This window comes from Staurois parvus, unplaced genomic scaffold, assembly GCF_062004578.1.
Source record: "Staurois parvus isolate SC_StPar_1 unplaced genomic scaffold, SC_StPar_1.0 ptg000080l, whole genome shotgun sequence".
NCBI lineage: Eukaryota > Metazoa > Chordata > Amphibia > Anura > Ranidae > Staurois > Staurois parvus.
In genome coordinates, this window is record NW_028317876.1 from 7,052,892 (window position 1) to 7,072,378 (window position 19,487).

A 19,487-nucleotide genomic window follows, 5' to 3' on the forward strand; every position below is an offset into this window, starting at 1 on the left:
GCTTGATCTGAGGTGAGTATAGTTCCGCTTTATCCGCTTCCCCTCTGTCCTATAGCATAAGTACTGCTGCAGGGCTGCGCAATCACAATCATGTTATATAGGAGTCAGTACACACCTGCCATCATTTAAAGTGCCTCTGATTAACCCCAAATAAAGTTCTGCTGTTGTAGTAGGTATTTTCTGACATTTTGTTAGTCGCATCCTATAGCAAAAGCCATGGTCCGCAGAGAGCTTCCAAAGCATCGGAGGGATCTCATTGTTAAAAGGTATCGGTCAGGAGAAGGGTACAAAAGAATTTCCAAGGCATTAGATCTACCATGGAACACAGTGAAGACAGCCATCATCAAATGGAGAAAATATGGTGCAACGGTGACATTGCCAAGAACTGGACGTCCCTCCAAAATTGGTGAAAATACGAGAAGAAAACTGGTCTGGGAGGCTGCTAAAAAGACCTACAGCAACATAAAAGGCGCTGCAGGAATATCTGGCAAGTACTGGCTGTGTGGTACATGTGACAACAATCTCCTGTATTCTTCATACGTCTGGGCTATGGGGTAGAGTGGCAAGATGGAAGCCTTTTCTTACGAAGAAAACCATCCAAGCCCGGCTAAATTTTGCAAAAACACATCTGAAGTCTCCCAGAAGCATGTGGGAATATGTGTTATGGTCAGATGAAACCAAGGTGGAACGTTTGGCCATAATTCCAAAGATATGTTTGGCGCAAAAACACTGCACATCACCAGTGAAGCATGGTGGTGGCAGCATCATGCTTTTGGGCTGTTTTTATTCAGCTGGAACTGGGGCCTTAGTCAAGGTAGAAGGCATTATGTACAGTTCTAAATACCAGTCAATATTGACACAAAACCTTCAGGCTTCTGCTAGAAAGTTGAACACGAAGAGGAACTTCATCTTTCAGCATAACAACCCAAAGCATACATCCAAATCAGCATAACAACCCAAAGCATACATCCAAATCAACAAAGGAATGGCTTCACCAGAAGATTAAAGTTTTTTTGAATGGCCCAGGCATGAATCTGTTTGAAGATCCGTGGGGTGATGTGAAGAGGGCTTTGCACCGGAGATGCCCTTGCAATCTGACAGATTTGGAGTGTTTTTGCAAGGAAGAGTGGGCAAATATTGCCAAGTCAAGATGTGCCATGCTGATACTCAAAGACTGAGTGCTGGAATACAATAAAAAGGTGCTTCAAGAAAGTATTAGTTTTAAGGGTGTGCACACTTATGAAACCATATTATTTTAGTTTATTTTTACTTCCCTCCACCTAAAAGATTTCAGTTTGTTGTTCAACTGAGTTGTACAGTTTATAGGTTACATTAAAGTTGGAAAAAGTTCTGAAATGATTTATCTTCCTCATTTTTTTTACGTCACAGAAACCTGACATTTTAACAGGGGCATGTAGACTTCTTATATCCACTGTATGTACAGAGGAGCGATACATTACTGTTTGAAGGATGGACAAAAAATGTTTTTATTGTGAGGGCTGTGACCGATTTGGCTTTGCTTTCACCCTTTTTTTTTTTTTGTGCTTTTTGAGAAGCAAAATGGAGTAATAACTAGATTTCCCTTGGATCTCACACTGTGAGACAGACTTGGGGACTAACTGTACAACAATCTGTTTTTACCTTGAATATTCGCAGTGGTTTCTGGGAACATTGGGAAAGGAAAGGGTTGGTTTGAAGTTTTAAGGCTCCATGCACACTGGGCATTTTTAATACTGCTAGTAACGTTAGCTGTGTAAAGTCACGTTGAAAACTTGAGTTTTTTTTACTGTGTTTGTATTAGCGTTTTGCTGTGTTTTTTTTCTTTTTTTGTTTGCGTTTGCATTTTTTAGTGTTTCTTAGTGGGGTTTTTTTTTTGTCAAAAGAAGTCCAAAAACGTTGCTTTGCTGCGATTTTACCACTTTTTTTTTTTTTTCAGCACTAGATTGTTTTTTTTTTTTTTTTTTACAGCTAAACAAACTCCTCTAGAAACCCACTAGTTCTGGGGGTTTTTTTTGTCCAGCCAAAAACGCCCCTGCCAAAAAAACGACTACAGTCTGTGTGCATGGAAACCTAGGATAACATGCTGGGGAGTTTACTGGCTGTAGAAAAAAAACAAGTCAAAAGCTAAAAACTGCAGCTGTAAAAATGTCCACTGTGCATGAGGGCTTGAGGATAAGTTCACCTGCAGGTAAGAAAAAAAATGTAAATGTTATTTTTTGTTGCAGGAGCCTGTAAAGCATTGCACCAGTGATCAGGAGACCGCCGGTGCCATGCAGGTCTCCTGCAGACCTGTCAGTATATCTGCTTGCCCATACAGGATGCAAGCGGGATATACTGACAGAATCCATGAACTACCACGGTGCTTCATAACGCAGCGGTAGTTCATTGAGAACTAAAAGCTGACAGCCACGAAGGCTGTCGGGACTTGTGGTTCATTCATTCAAAGAACACTGTGAATGAATGATGCAGCCATATGGGTGGAACACCGCATGGCCAAGCTGTTTTTAAATACGGGCAACTTCTCCCAGTACTGCTGACACGGGGGTGGGGGGTCAGGCAGCAGCAGCTACAGCATTGGGAAATGTTACATATTCCTCCTGTTTTTAGGGAGGAATATGTAACATGTTGAACTTGTCCTTTAAGCCGAAACTAGTTTTGCAATGTTTTACTTCTCCCAGTATGCATGGTAAGAGCCTGATCAGGCGATGCTTCTGGCAGCATAACAGTGCAATAACAGGGTGATATTGAAAGAAAGGACACCTGGCCATTGTGTATTCAGTTTGTACTAGAAGATTATGTAAACTCCACAGTGAAGAGCATTGGGCAGAGACTGTGCCCAGACTATAGAACCTGTGACCATTGCTTGCACTTCACTGTACAATTTGCCTACACTTAAATCTTCATTTACCCATGGTGTGCATTACTTCAAATCCTATTAAGGGAATTTTAAACTTTTGTGCTCTGAACTGAATACATTTAATCTCTTTAGTTCAAGGAAATTAAGAAGGTTTAATATTGCTAACCTTTGCCAAAACCCATGGATTGTTCTGCCTTGGTTAATAACACACTAATGGGCTCACAACATTCCTCTATGCTTCCATGCATACAGTTACAAAGCTTAGCGTGTAAATCATTCACTACTTATATTCAATCTCCGTTATACCACTGGTCGCTAATATTCAGTCTGTTACACCACTGCTAACTGTTAACTTGCTTTGGCTACTGCCAGGCTAGTGTGATGTTTCTGGACCTGCAAGTCAAGATAAAGTAAAATTAAAGCCATCTCTAAACCTACCCTGTTGTACACCCACCCGTTTCCTGTTACTTAGAGGAACTAAAGTCACTAAAGTCTATAATAAAAAACTGAGTAGACAGCCCCTATTTGCAGAAGATACATGCAATGGGAGAGATTTACTAAATCTGGAGCACTCAGAATCTGGTGCAGCTGTGCATCCTAGATTGTAAGCTCCAAGGAGCAGGGCCCTCCTATCCCTCTTGTATTGAACTGTATTGTTGCTGTATTGTCTCCCATTATATTGTAAAGCGCTGAGCATACTGTTGGTGCTATATAAATCCTGTATAATAATAATAACCATAATAATGATAGCCAATCAGCTGCTAAGGCACCTATCATATACGCTGTCTGGTTCATTCCACTTGTCTGTATTTCAGACAGACCGGACCTTCCATTCTCCTCTATGGGCAATTGGAAATAAACAGACTTGTCTGTTTACACCTGGCTACCTCCAATCCCATCTGCCAAAAACAAATAGAAGGGGGTGCTGTTCCCCCCTATGTCTGTCCAGATCAGAGGGCAGTCGGGTGTGAATGGACAGCTGGTCCGTTTTTACATCCGAATGCCCATAGAGGAGAGCAGACTGCATCCATGTTCGTTCTACATAAGTGGAGCTGACACAAACCTGTCATCCAGCAGCTCTTGTCAGCTAAGCAGGGGATCTGGATCTGGCCCGTGTGAAAGGGGCCCAACTTTTGTTTAGTTAAGCTTTGACACTAAAACCTGGAAGGTGATTAGTTTGTATGCCAAGCTGCACCAGATCTTGCACGCTCCAGTTTTACTAAATCTCCTCCACTGACCTACCTGCCTGCCTGCTCAAAGTCTTCTGTACAATGTACACTAAACTGCTCATGAACATTTCAGATTACATTCTGGCAGAGCGCTGGCTAGTAAAAATGACCAAAGACAGGCATCTGGAAAGAGCCTAGCAAAGGACCTCGCAGACGTTGGACCATTTTGAGCAGAGGTATCCGAGTAAAGTTTGGCTTTAAGCTCCAAACAAGATAAAAGTTGTACAATACACTCTCTGCTCTCTCCCCAGCATGTTACTTTGCATGTAGCACACCAATTTGTTTTCCAGTCTGTGTACTGCTGTATTTGAGGTTGATATAAAAGTAATGCACAATTTAATACAGTACTGCTTTTTATTATTATACAAGATTTATATAGTGCCAACAGTTTGCTCAGCGCTTTCCAATATGACGGGAGACCATACAGCAACAATACAGTTCAATACAAGAGGGTTAGGAGGGCCCTGCTCCTTGGAGCTTACAATCTAAGAGGGAGGGACTAGTGGTACAAAAGGTAATAGCTATGGGGGATGGACTGGTAAGAGGAATAGAAGATTCCTTATTAACTGAGGGCAGGATAGGCTTCTCTGAAGAGAGGTTTTCAGAGATCACTTAAAAGTGAGCAGAGTAGGCGATTTAGTCTGATAAATTGGGGTACAGAGTTCCAGAGGATGGGGGAAGCTCTGGAGAAGTCCTGCAGACGAGCATGGGAGGAGGAGACAAGGGAGCTAGAGAGCAGGAGGTCGTGCGAGGAGCGGAGAGTACATACATTTTGGTGATATTTGGAGATAAGATTGGTGTATTTTGGGGCAGAGTTAAAAAATGGGTTTATACGTTATTAATGTTTTGCATTTTATCCGTTTGGCAATAGGAAGCCAGTGGAGGGATTAGCAGAGAGGGGTGGCAGATATGGAACGGTTAGTAAGGTGGATAAGTCTGGCAGCAGCATTCATTGTAGACTGAAGAGGGGATAGCCTGCGATGAGGTAGGCCAATGAGGAGGGAGTTACAATAGTCAAGGCAAGAGATAACCAGGGAGTGAATAAGTTGCTTTTATCAATTTTAATGTGTATTTTGTATCTGCTTGGAGTTTAGCTTTAATCTTTACCCTAAGTTTAGATTGGATTTTAAGACCACTTTATTTTGTTTACACTATCAGTTGTCCTATTTGGCAAAATGAGTTGACAGTGCCATATCTAGCTACCTAGTGGCTGAGAACTATGGAGGCAAAGGGTGGAGGGGGTGAATACATCAATGAGATAAGTTAGTAGAATTTCCCTTTTGATATTATCTTGTTATTCCCAGAGCTAAGGTGCAATCATTGCATCTGCCTGATGCTTTCCTAAAAATAGCTTTACACCAGTAGAACTTTCTGCACACTTTTGCAAATTCTGAAAAAAATGTTCATTAGAATATCCAAGCTTGCCGTCAATGAGTCAAATAATTTTGTTTGAACGCCCACACTGTTTGATTTGTGGTTTAAACTTGTGTGGGCATGCATACTTTTAATAATTTTTTTTTTCTTGTGTACTTTCTAGTTTTGTTTGGTAAGAGCCGACTCCATGGATAGCACCTTGCTAATTTGTGGCAGGAAGTTGTAGATGAGAGAGCTAGATAGGGAATTTACTGCTGGCCTTGTGTAAACTACAGGGAATGTAATTCAAGCAAGCATTGGGATGTGTAAGAAATAAGGGGATGTGGAACATCTGACATATTTGTTCTTCCTTCCTTTTTAAATACAAGAACAAAAATTATATATATTACAGATTGCCAGTCTTTGGGGAAGATGGCTGCATTGTTTTTCTTTTTTTTTTTTTTTTTTTTTTTGTTAATGTCCTGGTAAGACTGGCAGTAACACTTCGTCCTAGGCTGACACTCAAATTACTCTATTGAGGTAGCGTTGTCACTTAGTCTACTCTCCTAACTTTCACTTATAGCCTTTGTTATACTATCCTGTTTGTACATTCCGTTCTGCCTTACAGGAGGGGAGAAGCATAGTAAAGGGGGGTGTGTGCATGTTTTGTTTTTTTCTTTCTTGGCCATACAATGCATCCAGAAAGTATTCAGTGCTTAACTTTTGCCACATTTTATTATGTTACAGCCTTATTCCAAAATGGATTAAATTCTTTTATTTTCCTTAATATTCTACTAACTATACCCCATAATGACATGAAAGAAAGAAGATTGTTTTGAATCTTTGCAATTTATTACAAATAAACGAAAAAAACAATGTACATAAATATTCACAGCCTTTGCTATGACACTCAAAATTGAGCTGTAGTGCATCCTGTTCCCACTGATCATCCTTGAGATGTTTCCCCAACTTGATTGGAGTCCACCTGTGGGAAATGCAGTTGATTGGACATGATTAGGAAAGGCATAAACCTGTCTATATAAGGTCCCACAGTTAACCATGCATGTCAGAGCCCAAACCAAGGCATGAAGTCCAAGGATTTGTCCGTAGACCTCTGAGACAGGATTGTATCAAGGCACAGATCTGGGGAAGGGTACAGAAAAATTCATCCGTAAATGGAAGAAGTTTGGAACCACCAGGAATCTTCGTAGAGCAGACAACCTGGCCAAAATCAGCAATCGAGGGAGAAGGGCCTTAGCCAGGAGGTAACCAAGCACCCGATGGTCACTCTGAAAGAGCTCCAGCGTTTTTCTGTGGAGAGAGGAGAACCTTCCAGAAGAACAACAATCTCTGCAGCACTCCACTAATCAGGCCTGTATGGTAGAGTGGCCAGATGGAAGCCACTCCTTAGTAAAAGGCAAATGGCAGCCCTCCTGGAGTTTTTCCAAAAGGCACCTGAGGGATTCTCAGACCATGACAAACAAAACTCTCTGATCTGATGAAACAAAGATTGAACTCTTTGGCCTGAATGTCATGTTTGGAGGAAACCAGGCACTGCTCACCACCTGGCCAATACCATCCCTACAGTGAAGCATGGTGGTGGCAGCATCATGCTGTGGGGATGTTTTTCAGCGACAGGAACTGGGAGACTAGTCAGGATCGAAGGAAAGATGAATGCAACAGGTTTTCATCAAGGATGTCTATGTACATTGCTGCAGAGTGCTCTGGACCTTAGGTTCCGTGTCCTGTTGAAAGATGAACAGTTGCCCCAATCTAAGTGCACAGCCTACATAACAAAGGAGTGGCTACGGACCAACTCTGTGAATGTCCTGGAGTGGCCCAGCCAGAGCCCAGACTTGAACCTGATTTTGAACATCTCTGGAGAGATCTGAAAATGGCAGTGCACTGACGCTCCCCATCCAACCTGATGGAGCTTGAGAAGTACTGCAAAGAAGAATGGGAGAAACTGCCCAAAAATAGGTGTGCCAAGCTTGTAGCATCATACTCAAAATGACCTGAGGCTGTAATTGGTGCTAAAGGTGCTTCAACAAAGTATTGAGCAAAGGCTGTGAATACTTATGTACATGAGTTTTTTTTTTTTTGTTTAATTTTAATAAATTGCAAAGATTTCAAAATTAACTTCTTTCACGTTGTCATTATAGGGTATTGTTTGTAGAATGCTGAGGGAAAAAAATGCATTTTAATCCATTTTGGAATAAGGCTGTAACATAACAAAAATGTGGCAACAGTTAAGCACTGTGAATACTTTCTGGATGCACTTTATGTTCAATACCATTTAAGAAGTGCATTTCCTTTCCCCAGTTGCATGGCATATGTATTTCGACCAGTTTACAAGTGTATATACTGGATTGACTAATGTTTGCAACCACTTGACAACTGGGCTATAGCCGAATGATGGCTATAGTGCAGTTGTCCAGTTCTGGTAGGGCTCCCATATGACTCCCTCCCAGAACGCGCCCCCAGCAGCACGCACCCGGCGCTATCTGTGATTGCTGTGTCCTACGGACATATTTGATCACATGACAAGGTAAAGGCCAATCACAGCAGACTTTTTCCAGGTAATCAGCTGTGTCCAATGACACAGCTGATCATAAAGTAAATACAGTTGCTGGTTATCGCCAGTACTTTTTTCCTCGCACTGTCACAGCGTGAGGAAAGTATTGCCAATAACCGGCAAGTGTCACAAAGGACATCTGCACTGATAATCAGGGCAGTGATTATCAGTGCATTGCCGCCGTTCAGTGCTGCATATTAGTGCAGCAGCAACAGTACCTGCTCATCAATTCCCATCAGTGCAGCCTCATCAACGCACATCAGTGAAGGAGAAAATTTTACTGGTTAGAAAAATGTTATAATAGAAATAAAGAATTTTTTTGTGTTTTTATATAGTGCACAAAAACCCAGTGGCAATTAAAAACCACCAAATGAAAGCTCTATTTGTGAAAAAAATTATAGAAATTTCATATGGGTACAGTGTTGCATGACTGTACAATTGCCATTCAAAGTGCAACAGCTGAAAGCTTAAAAAATTGGCCTGGGCAGGAAGGAAAGATGCCTGGTAGGCAGGTGGTTAAGGAACTGTTGTGTTGTTGTTGTATGTGGTTTTTTTTTTTTTTATCCAAAAATTTAAAGTGGTTGTAGGCTTAAGATTCATTCTCTTGGCATCAAGCCCACAGGAAGAGGCCTGCACAAAAGTGCAGGACCCTTTTTAAAATCGCCTTGCTCCAAAGTGCATGGCATTTTGTTACCATGTACTTTTGCATGCCCAAAAAAATGCACTCTTTCTCATCCTGTCAGCAAGTGAACTTGGAAAAAAATTACAAAAAGGTAGGCTCTGCAATTTCTCTTTTCAATAAATAGTTATCTGCCAGTTGCAGTCCTCTGTAGAATGTACACTGAGCATTGCATATGCAGCTCGGTTTACATTTTGGCACAGCGCATGTGAGCAAGAATGAATGCACTTTCTGTGCATGGATGGGAGTGATGGTTATGGTGCACCAACCAATCAAAGACTTCTCGTGGGTTTCACTGTTGGAACAGAGGTAGGTATTTTTGAATTTAGTTCAGCTTTTCAAAAGAATGGCACCACCACATGGGAATGGGAATTCAAACTAATGCATATTTTTGTGTGTGCTGCAGCACGCAAATGTCAACCTAGCTCTTTCTGTTGAACAGGTGTCTGCTGTTTTGTATCAAATGCTTTCCTGTCCAAGAGGAGAATGTAAAGAAAATTTAATATTTGTATTTGCTGGCGTTTTTAAGGGTCTGTGTATCTTTTGTCTTTGACAACATGCTATGCTTTCATGGCTGTCACATTTCCATATTTCTAGTTATCTGTGATACTTCTGTTTTTTATATTGTAAGTGTACTGTATTTATTATTCCTACTGTAGGTCATTTATTATATGGAGCATTGGATGTTCTTCTACAAATGACAATTTTCTAGGCCTTTTTGCTTTTATTCTGTTTACTTAAAGCATAACTCCAACCATAAATAAAAATGAATAGCACAGGAGTGTGAAAATATTTGAAAAAACTACCTGTCCAGGGACTAAATCGGGGTCCTAATCTACTTGTCCCTCATGATTAAAAAATACATTTTAACCAAAACCGTATTTTAATTCTGCTTTAAGTAATGTCTGGGGCTTTTAAAAACAGGGCTTTAGGCGACTTAAATGTTTAATATTTGTAACATTGTGCTGTTTATCTCCTCCTCCCTGCCTCTCTCCAGCACTGCACCCAGGGACTAGCGGGGAGGGGAGAGACCTTGCAGTGTAATGAGCAAGGTCTCTCTCGTCGGGAAAGGGGAGTGTCGGGAAAGGGGAGTGTCGGGTTTATCCTTTATCCCTTTTGCTGTCAGGGCCCTTTTTTGCACACGTTTAAAAATTAATTTTAGGCATGAAGATTACATAAAACCCCCAAACATTATATATTTTCTGAAAGCTGACACCATAGAGAATAAAATAGTGATAGTTCCAATTTTTTGTCACACGATATCACAAAGGTCTAGGAATTGCAAAATTTTAGTAAAAAGTACACAAGTTAATTTTAGGACACACAGAAATAAATAATTTTTTTTTTTTTTTTGTAAAATATAAAAGACCAGGTTGCATCGAGTAAATAGATATCCAACATGTCAAACCTTTTAATTTGCGTGCACTCGTGAAATAGCAACAAACTTTAGTAACCCTATCATTTCTATAGGTGACGCTTTTAAAGCCCCTTTATAGGTCATCAGTTAAGTGTTACAGAGGAGGTCTGGTGCTAGAATTATTGCTCTTATTCTGTAACGTGTATCGCAATCGTCTTCATGCATAGGCTCCCCAGCGTGTGCTGTTACGTTTTTACATGTGTACGTATGTGGGAGGCCTTGAGGGAGGGTATGCTTGAGTGTAACTTTAATTTTTTAAAAATGTGAAAAAAAAAATCCTTTTTTTCTACTTGGCTTTTTTTTTTAAATAACATGGGACAAAAAGTTCCCAATGTGATGACTTTGACAGGTTCTCTTTTTGAGACATCCAGTGTCTAAAAGACCCTGCATGTCTCCCCTGTGCTCCACTGAATGCAATGCAGTGCACATCGCAGTACGTGTCCCGGGCGTTGGCCGATATGAATTTAACATCCCTGTAGCACTTTAAAACTTAAACTAACAAACCAACTTTTGATGCAGTCTTTAGTTTAGAGATTTTCACATCCTAATATTTTTTTTTTTTTTTCTGTTTGCTGCCACTAGATATTCCTAGTCTGTGGGCAAGAATCATTCAACCCACTTCCTTTGAGCCCAGGGCCTCCTAAACCTGCCACAGCCTTTTATTGGAGTGTAAAAAGAGTAGCAGCACAGTCATGTGCTCATCTGTCATTCTGCTTTCTCCTCCTATCGGCATGCTTCTGGTCAGCAAATGAACTTTACTGGATGTACTGCTTCTTCCTCTGACTCTGCAACCCTGCCTTTTATAGGGACTGCAGTAGGCTGATACCAGGTCAAAGTCCACTACTTACACAGCTTGCATTTAAAAGTTACATTTATTGCTGTCTTCATTACTAGATGGGTAGTAATGTATGTCTCTTATATCTGCCTAGAGTTCAGCTTTAAGTGGGGGAAAATAGTGCAGGAAGTGAAGCATGCATTAACCGAGTTAATGTTTTGCCAATTACATTCCATACTTGTCTCTGCAGGTTTATTAAATCTTGCTTTTTAATTAATGATTCAGTAATCCTTGTTAATCAGATCTTATTTATACAGGGACATGAGAATGCCCGCAGATCTGCACTGCTGGATAGTGATGAAGTTGTGACCTACTACTATGATGATGTCAGAACAGTCTATGAAGTTTTCCAGAGAGGAAGAAGAGTGTCAAGTAAGCTCACCTTACAGTTTTACACGTATTTTCCATTCTGCTATTTGTGGGTTGAGTCTACTATGTATACTTTCAACTTCCAGATCCTTCCTTTTTTAGATTTTGCTTAATGTGCTTGGAAAAATTTTGGATCCAATCAAGCAGTGTTTTGATTTTCTGCATTCTTACTCAGTTGAATAGCCGGTGAATTACTGTAATATGTCGCTCCATAAGACGCACCTAGGTTTTAGAGGAAAACAAGAAAAAAAATATTCTGAACCAATGGACTGCAGACATAGTACAGGAGATGAGCAGAGATTGTGGACATAGTACAGGCGATGAGCAGAGACTGCGGACCTTTTGGGGAGCGAAAGGGGGGAGCAGGTACCTGCTCCCACTTCCGTGGAGTTGTCCTCCCTCCCCGTCTTCTGGGACACATGACAGGTCCCAGAAGGCTGCCGGACCATTCACAAAGCGCAGCGCTTCTCGCGCATGTGCAGTGGGCACCCGGCTGTGAAGCCGCAAGCTGTCACAGCCAGGTGCCCACACTAAAGATGCCGGCGCCAGGGAGAGAAGACAGTGAGGACATCGCTGGACCGAGGAACAGGTAGAACTGAGGAGCAGGTTCTGCTGCACAGAAGAGCCAAGCGGCCGGCCCAGTATTCTAACGCGGCAGCAGGAATACCAGGCCGGCTGCTCTATTTTCGCTCCATAAGACGCACAGACATTTTTCCCCATTTTTAAATTTTACCTCGTGTTCATTCTAAGTTATTGGATTTTGTGCATCTCATCCTATAAAGCAAGTATGTGTGACCATGCGTTACTGATCTGGCACCTAGGTGAGGATTTGTACTATACAAATGAAACTCGAAAAAATTTGAATATTGTGCAAAAGTTCATTTTATTTCAGTAATGCAACCTAAAAGGTGAAACTAATATATGAAATGGACTCATTACATGCAAAGCAAGATAGTTCAAGCCATGATTTATCATAATTGTGATGATTATGGCTTACAGCTCATGAAAACCCCAAATCCACAATCTCAGAAAATTAGAATTACATGCAATCAATAAAACAAGGACTGTACATAGAACAATATCGGACTTCTGAAAAGTATAAGCGTGTATATGTACTCAGTACTTGGTTTGGGCCCCTTTTGCAGCAATTACTGCCTCAATGTGGTGTGGCATGGAAGCTATCAGCCTCTGGCACTGCTGAGGTGTTATGGAAGACCAGGATGCTTCAATAGCGGCCTTCAGCTCTTCTGCATTGTTCAGTCTCATGTCTCTCATCTTTCTCTTGGCAATGCCCCATAGATTCTCTATGGGCTTCAGGTCAGGCGAGTTTGCTAGCCAATCAAGCACAGTAATCCCACGGTCATTGAACCAGGTTTTGGTGCTTTTGGCAATGTGGGCAGGTGCCAAGTCCTGCTGGAAAATGAAGTCAGCATCCCCATAAAGCTCGTCTGCGGAAGGAAGCATGAAGTGCTCCAAAATCTCCTGGTAGACGGCTGCGTTGACCCTGGACTTAATGAAGCACAGTGGACCAACACCAGCAGATGACATGGCTCCCCAAATCAACACAGACTGTGGAAACTTCACACTGGACTTCAAGCATCTTGCAGTGTGTGCCTCTCCATTCTTCCTCCATACTCTGGGTCCTTTCCAAATGAGATGCAAAAGTTGCTCTTATCAGAAAAGAGGACTTTGGACCACTGAGCAACAGACCAGGTCTGTTTTTCTTTAGCTCAGGTAAGAAGCTTCCGACGTTGTTGTTTGTTCAGGAGCGGCTTGACAAGAGGAATAAGACATTTGAAGTCCATGTCCAGGATCCGTCTGTGTGTGGTGGCTCTTGATGCACTGACTCCAGCCTCAGTCCACTCCTTGTGAAAGTCCCCAACACTTTTGAACGTCCTTTTCCTGACAATCCTCTATAGGCTGCGGTCATCCCTGCTGCTTTTGCACCTTTTTCTTCCACACTTTTCCCTTCCACATAACTTTCTATTAATGTGCTTTGATACAGCACTTTGGGAACATCCAACTTCTTTTGCAATTACCTTTTGAGGCTCTCCCTCTTTATGGAGGGCGTCAGTGATTGTTTTCTGCACAACTGTCAGGTCAGCAGTCTTTCCCATGATTGTGATTCCTACTGAACCAGACTGAGAGACCATTTAAAGGCTCAGGAACCTTTTGCAGGTGTTATGGCTTAATTAGCTGATTAGAGTGGGACACTTTGAGCCGAGAATATTGCACCTTTTCACAATATTCTAATTTTCTGAGATTGTGGATTTGGGGTTTTCATGAGCTGTAAGCCATAATCACAATTATGACAAATCACGGCTTGAACTATCTTGCTTTGCATGTAATGAGTCCATTTCCTATACTAGTTTCACCTTTTTAAGTTGCATTACTGAAATAAATGAACTTTTGAACGATATTCTAATTTTTTTAGTTTTTACCTGTATAAGGCTGCAATGCGTGCTTACTGAGCTACCTGAGATCAAGTGTATCTGAAATCTTGTTTGATGTAGAGTGATTTGTCTTCTGCTTAAAGGGCATTAGCTGTATGTGTGATGCATAGATTTGTCAGGCAATTTGCATAAGAAAAAGGGATAGGTCTTGGTGCTACAGATGATGGGTGGATATCCCCTCACCTGTCATTCTTGGGGAAACTTCACTGTCTGTGGCTAGCGTAAAGCTGGCCATCTGCAGTTCAGTTTATGCCCGTGATGCAAAGGATCAGAGCTTTGAAAGAAATAAAATGTCTATTGTAAATGTTAAAGTGGTAGTAAACTTGAAAAGAAAAAAAATACTATGTGAAACTTATCTTAAAATGAAGCCCTCCAATGGGAGCCAGGTCAGCGGTGACATCGCTCCATATTTACCAGGTCTTTCTTCCGAGTTTGCGGGCTCCGGCGATTTTGAATGGCTGAGTTGCGATGATGTCACTCTTACGCATTCACGCAGGAGTCACGGCCACGGTGCAGAGCTCTGAAGGAACAGCAAGGTCCTCTTTCTTATTGTAAATATTTAAATCTGCCTAAACTTTTGAGAGGGGAGGGTGGAAATGACATCTGGCTTAAAAATAGATTTCCCAGTATTTGAATTCCGTCTTTCCTTTTATAGATTGTAGGAAAAAGTGTGCCTGTACCAGATCGGGAAAGCTTGGAGATATATCAAACAATGCTAAGGAAGTGTCTTATGGGGTAGTATATACTGGAGAATAATGTGAATGGAATGACTGTGGGCAATATGTGCAGATGGTATAATAGTGGGTACTATGTGCAGGAGAGAAGTGTGGAAGGTATGACTGCAAGCAGAATATTCAGAAGAGGAGTGTAGAGTATGACAGCAATCATGTATGTGTAGAAGAGAATTTTGATGGGTAATAAAAGCAGGTAGTATGTGCAGGAGAGGAGTGTGGAGGGGTATGACAGCAGCATGTGAGGGTATGACATTGGGGGGGTACGTGAAGGAGAGGACTACGAAGGATATGACAGGGAGAAGAATGTGTAGGATAGGAGTGCAAAGGGTAAGAGCAAACCAGAAGTGCAGAAGAAGAGTGTGAAGTTTGACTGTACTGTGAATGTGCAGAAGAGGAGTGTGAAGGGTATCATGGGAGAAATATGTGCAGAAGAGGAGAGCAAAGGTCTGACAAATAGCCGAAAAGGTCATCTTTTGACCCACAAAAGTTGATTGTTAGTTTTGTTGCTAGTTATGGAAAAATCCATAAAGTATGTGGTCAAAGATGTACAGGTAAATGACAGGGCTCCCCATTGTTTAGTTTAAGCACCCATTCACCAAATGACTAATTATACAGTAGCAGCAAGAGAGGCAAACACTTCAGAGTGGGTTTAGGCCTGCATTCACACTTTCTGCACAAACACTGTAATGAAAAACCTTACTTCTGAAGAGTAGGGAGGGCTGCTGCTGAAATGAGCTTTACTCTGAGCTGAACCTCCAGACTGTGTTTGAGCTTATTATGAAATGTCTGTGAAGAGGACGTGGAAGGTGTTTACTGTACAATTCGTGTGATAGGAGGTTGTACTGTAGACGGAGTACTCTGTTGAGGACAAACTGAAGATTGTGCGTTGGAGGCGCTCTACAGAGGAAAAACCAATGTGCATGTGCTGGAGGTAGGATCTCAAGGGGGTGAGGCAAATTTGTGTGCTGGAGGTGGGATTTCACAGGGATAAAACCAAGAAAAGACAGAACCTCCAGTACAAAATGAAACACTGACTTGGCCATTATATTGAATGAGAAGGCAAAATTGCCATGAAAACCAAACTTTGACTTGTGCATTATATTAGTGATTTTAAAGGGTGATTTTTTTTTTTTTTTTGTTAAAATAATAAACACATCATACTTGCTTGCTCAGTGTAGTGGTTTTGCACAGAGCAGCCCCGAACCTCCTCTTGGGTCCCCGGTCTGCCTTCTCCCCTCTGCTGAGTGCCCTCACAGCAAACCCCTTGCTCTGGGAGCACCAGTTCATGCTGCTTGCACCTGAGCCCTGCTGTGTCCATAATACACACAGAATGGGGCTCTGCCCTGACACCCGCTGCCTTGTCACTGGCTCTGACAACCGAGAGAGCCAATGGCTCCCACTTTTTTGTACATGAGCCAATGAGGAGCGAGAGAGACTCTGCACTTGTGCACATCCCTGGATCAGGCTCAGGTATGTATCTGGGGGGGAGAGTAAGCTACATGCAGATGTTTTACCTTAATGCATAGAATGCCTCCTGCCTTTACAACCAATTTAAAGTGGAGTTCCCAGGAGACTGTGGGAGGGAGGAGGGGGCTGAACTTCCGTCACACTTCGCCGCGGTGAACTGAGCCTGGAAGTCGGAGTGGGTACCTGTCAGAGGTATCCACCCCCCCCCCCCCCAAAGGGTGCCAAATATGTTAGTGGAGGGAGGGGAGGAGGCAAATAAGCGGAGCTTCCGCTTTTGAGTGGAACTCTGCTTTAAGGATTCTTCAGATCATATATCTACTATCTACATAGAGGAACTTCTGCCTTTACAACCAATTTAAGGATTCTTCAGATCATAGATCTACGATCTATATTTTAGTTAGCTGAAATGTTTTATTATATATGTGAAATTGTGAGACAGGTGAAATCCTTCTTGCACACTTAACAAAAATGTTTGTCAGTACGCTGATTTGACCGTTTTTATATATTTTTTTTTTCTCCTCTTACAGATAATGGGCCTTGTTTAGGACATAGAAAGCCTAACCAGCCATATCAATGGATATCCTACCAAGAGGTAATTTTTCTTTTATCTGGGCAAATATTTTGCTAGTCTGAGTGTGTGGGGGGGAAACGGCTGAGAGATGCCAGTAATATTTTTTTTTTTCCCTGAGGTATAACGTATTTGCTAAGTGAAGTCATTGAGGAGCAGCCAATCGCACCAATGTCTGTACTGTTAGGTCTGTTAGCACCTGTTTTGGAGCTGCCCTCATGGCATTGTCCCTGTTTGTCTAACCAGGACTAGAACAATGACGGGTTGAGTTTTTTTGTTCTGTATGTTTTGCCTAAGGCAATGTACAATGTTCTGTGTGCATTTTCTGAACATGTATTTTAGGCAGGTTAATATGAAATAGTGCAGTTCAATATCGAACACTTGACAACCAATTTTCAGCCAGCTCATTTCTGCACCCCCTTTGCCAAGTCATTAGACTGTAATAGGATCTGCTATAAAGAATCAGCAAGGAGCTTACAATCCAAGGTCCCTAACTCACATTCATGCATACATATACTAGGGCCAACATAGGAGCCAAGTAACCTACCATCATGCCTTTGGAGTGTGGGAGGAAACGGGCGTACCAAGAGCAAACCCACACAGTCAAAAGGAGAAGATGCAAACTCCAAGCAGGTAGTGCTGTGGTTGGGATTTGAACCCAATGATTCTACTGCTGCAAGGCAGAGGTGCTAACCACTATGGCTGTGTATGAATTTCAGTTGGACAGAGAGGGGTAGATTTACTAAAATTGGTGCATCAGAATCGCACCTGAATTGCTGAACTACCCCTTGAAATTTGCATTGAAACTGGCAAAATCGCACCACATCTATGTGAACCTAGCCTTTGTGTGTAAGTGTAGACAAATGGTTAAGCTCTCCATACATTATACCATCTTATTGTACAAGATTTAAAAAAAAAAACAAAACAGTGTAACGGCTCAAAATTTTTAGTCCTGCGCTACTAGCCAGGCCTTAAGAGTTACCTGGCACCAGTTGCCCCACCCAACCCCTACCATGCCCCTCCCCTAATTCTGCCCCTAAACATGCCCTCAAAAATTATCTCATGAAATGACACTGTTAAATGCTTTATGCAGGGTAAAGTTACAAAACTAAAATAACTTCTTTAACAATTAGCAATTAGCAATGTAAAAATAAAACAAAAATAAGTGTCCCCATCAGAGCCCCCCTTTTACATCAGGTGTCTGTAGGGGTCGGCACATTTTTGTGTAGTGTGGGAAATGCATGTTTCCGACACTGCAAGTGTTGTGAACCAGTGATCAGAAAAAAGGATTTTGGCTTCTGCTTAAGGGGGAAAAAAAAAGAAAAAAAACTCATGCAACTCAACACGTTTAAAATATGCATGTCAACGCAATTAACAAAAAGCATTCCGTGCTATGCACAGTGCATGTGATATGAATGAACCCCCAAATAAACCTGTCAGTGGAAATGTAATTTCTTTCTAGAATATAATATTCCCGGCTATCACTCCTGATCCCCTGACTTCAATACCTTTTTGATCATGAAGATCTGTTTGACAGGCAGGTGGAGGGAGGCCAGCTTCCCTGTAGCCAATATGAAGTGATCAGACATGAGATGTGCTCTGACCCCCCTCATCTTACTACTGTCAGAGGGAGGTGACACCCAGGCTGGACCATGCTGTGCTGTTTCATGCATAGCCCTGTATATAGAATGGGCACAGAAAGGGTTAAATCCCAGGAATGAGAAGAGTGACATCAGAAGGGGTGGGGCTGGGGTCCCTGGATGGCGGCTGTACTGGGAGGATCCATTGATCACCTGGGTTTGGATGAGCAGCTGATCATACCTGGGGAGGAGGTGAGCGGCATTCCTGCACTGTCCACTGCCTGGATGTAGATATATCTGGCAGGAGGTTGATGGAGGTACTACTCCTTCTCCCACTCTTAGCACTTGTTTACAAGGGATTATGGAGACTACTACAATTGTGTTCATCTCAATTATGCTTCCTAAATGTTGTGTAAAGGGTAACCTGAGATTTTGAAATTCGGGTTACAAATGTTCTGTAGGTTTGTTCTTCAGTTGAATTTGTATGTAAGCTGGAACAGGTAAATGTTTTAAGTGCAACTCCAACCAATATACGTTTTGGATAGCATAGAGAAGGTTTAACTGGGCATGCAGAAAGATTGCTGACAGGTCCGCTGAACAGTAGGTGGTAGCATGCGTTGAGGCGCAAGATGACCGCCCTGCCCTACCTGATGTCACGCTGCCTCTGTTCTTAAAGCGGAGTTCCACTTACCTGACCTTTTACACCCACCCACCCACCATGTCAGTGATCGCATTTCCATTACTCATCAGAATGTACGTCATATCCAGCCGCCCATTGGCTCCTGGGATAGGAGTGTCCTCAATCCCAGGAGTCAATGGGCAGCCTCCGCTTCTAGCATTGCCTTATTTCCAAACCGGAAATAACGTGATGCCAGGCGGAGATGAGTGCGCCGTCCTTTGTACGCACTGCGCATGTGCCAGACCAGGAGTTGCATGCTGGGTAACCAGCAGAACCGTATCCTGGAAGAAGCAACGAGTGGGCTTCAGATGCCCACACTGAAGATGGGAGTGCGCTTGCTAAGGGGAGCACAGTGAGTTTTTTGGGGTTTTTTTTAACCACTTGCCCTCCAGAGGATTTACCCCCCCCCCCCCCCCCACCTTCCTGACTAGGCCATTATTTGCAATACAGCGCTGTTACTTTCAGCGGGACTGTGGCTGGCATTCGGACGCTGGGGGGAAACTGACTATCATTGACATCCCCAGTGACACTAACACAGTGATCAGTGCTTATAAAAAGCACTGACACTGAACAGGAAGGGGTTAACTGCTGTTTTAATCTGTTTTTCTGTGTACTGTGCTTTACTATGTAAGCACGCTGCTTTGTATGAAATAGCATTGGTTTGACACACTAGTATTTGTTGGGTGCAGGCA

General features: G+C 42.3%; 1 protein-coding gene across 3 annotated transcripts in view; it reads left to right on the plus strand.

Annotated features, from left to right (window-relative positions):
- ACSL1 (acyl-CoA synthetase long chain family member 1) overlaps nucleotides 1-19,487 on the plus strand; it is a 118,087-nt gene that overhangs the window by 48,115 nt on the left and 50,485 nt on the right. For all 3 annotated transcript variants that reach the window (XM_089669611.1, XM_089669613.1, XM_089669612.1), the window contains exons 3-4: nucleotides 11,203-11,317; nucleotides 16,496-16,560. In XM_089669611.1, coding sequence (XP_089525737.1) covers nucleotides 11,203-11,317; nucleotides 16,496-16,560 — 180 coding nt within the window. The remainder of the gene's footprint in view (nucleotides 1-11,202; nucleotides 11,318-16,495; nucleotides 16,561-19,487) is intronic.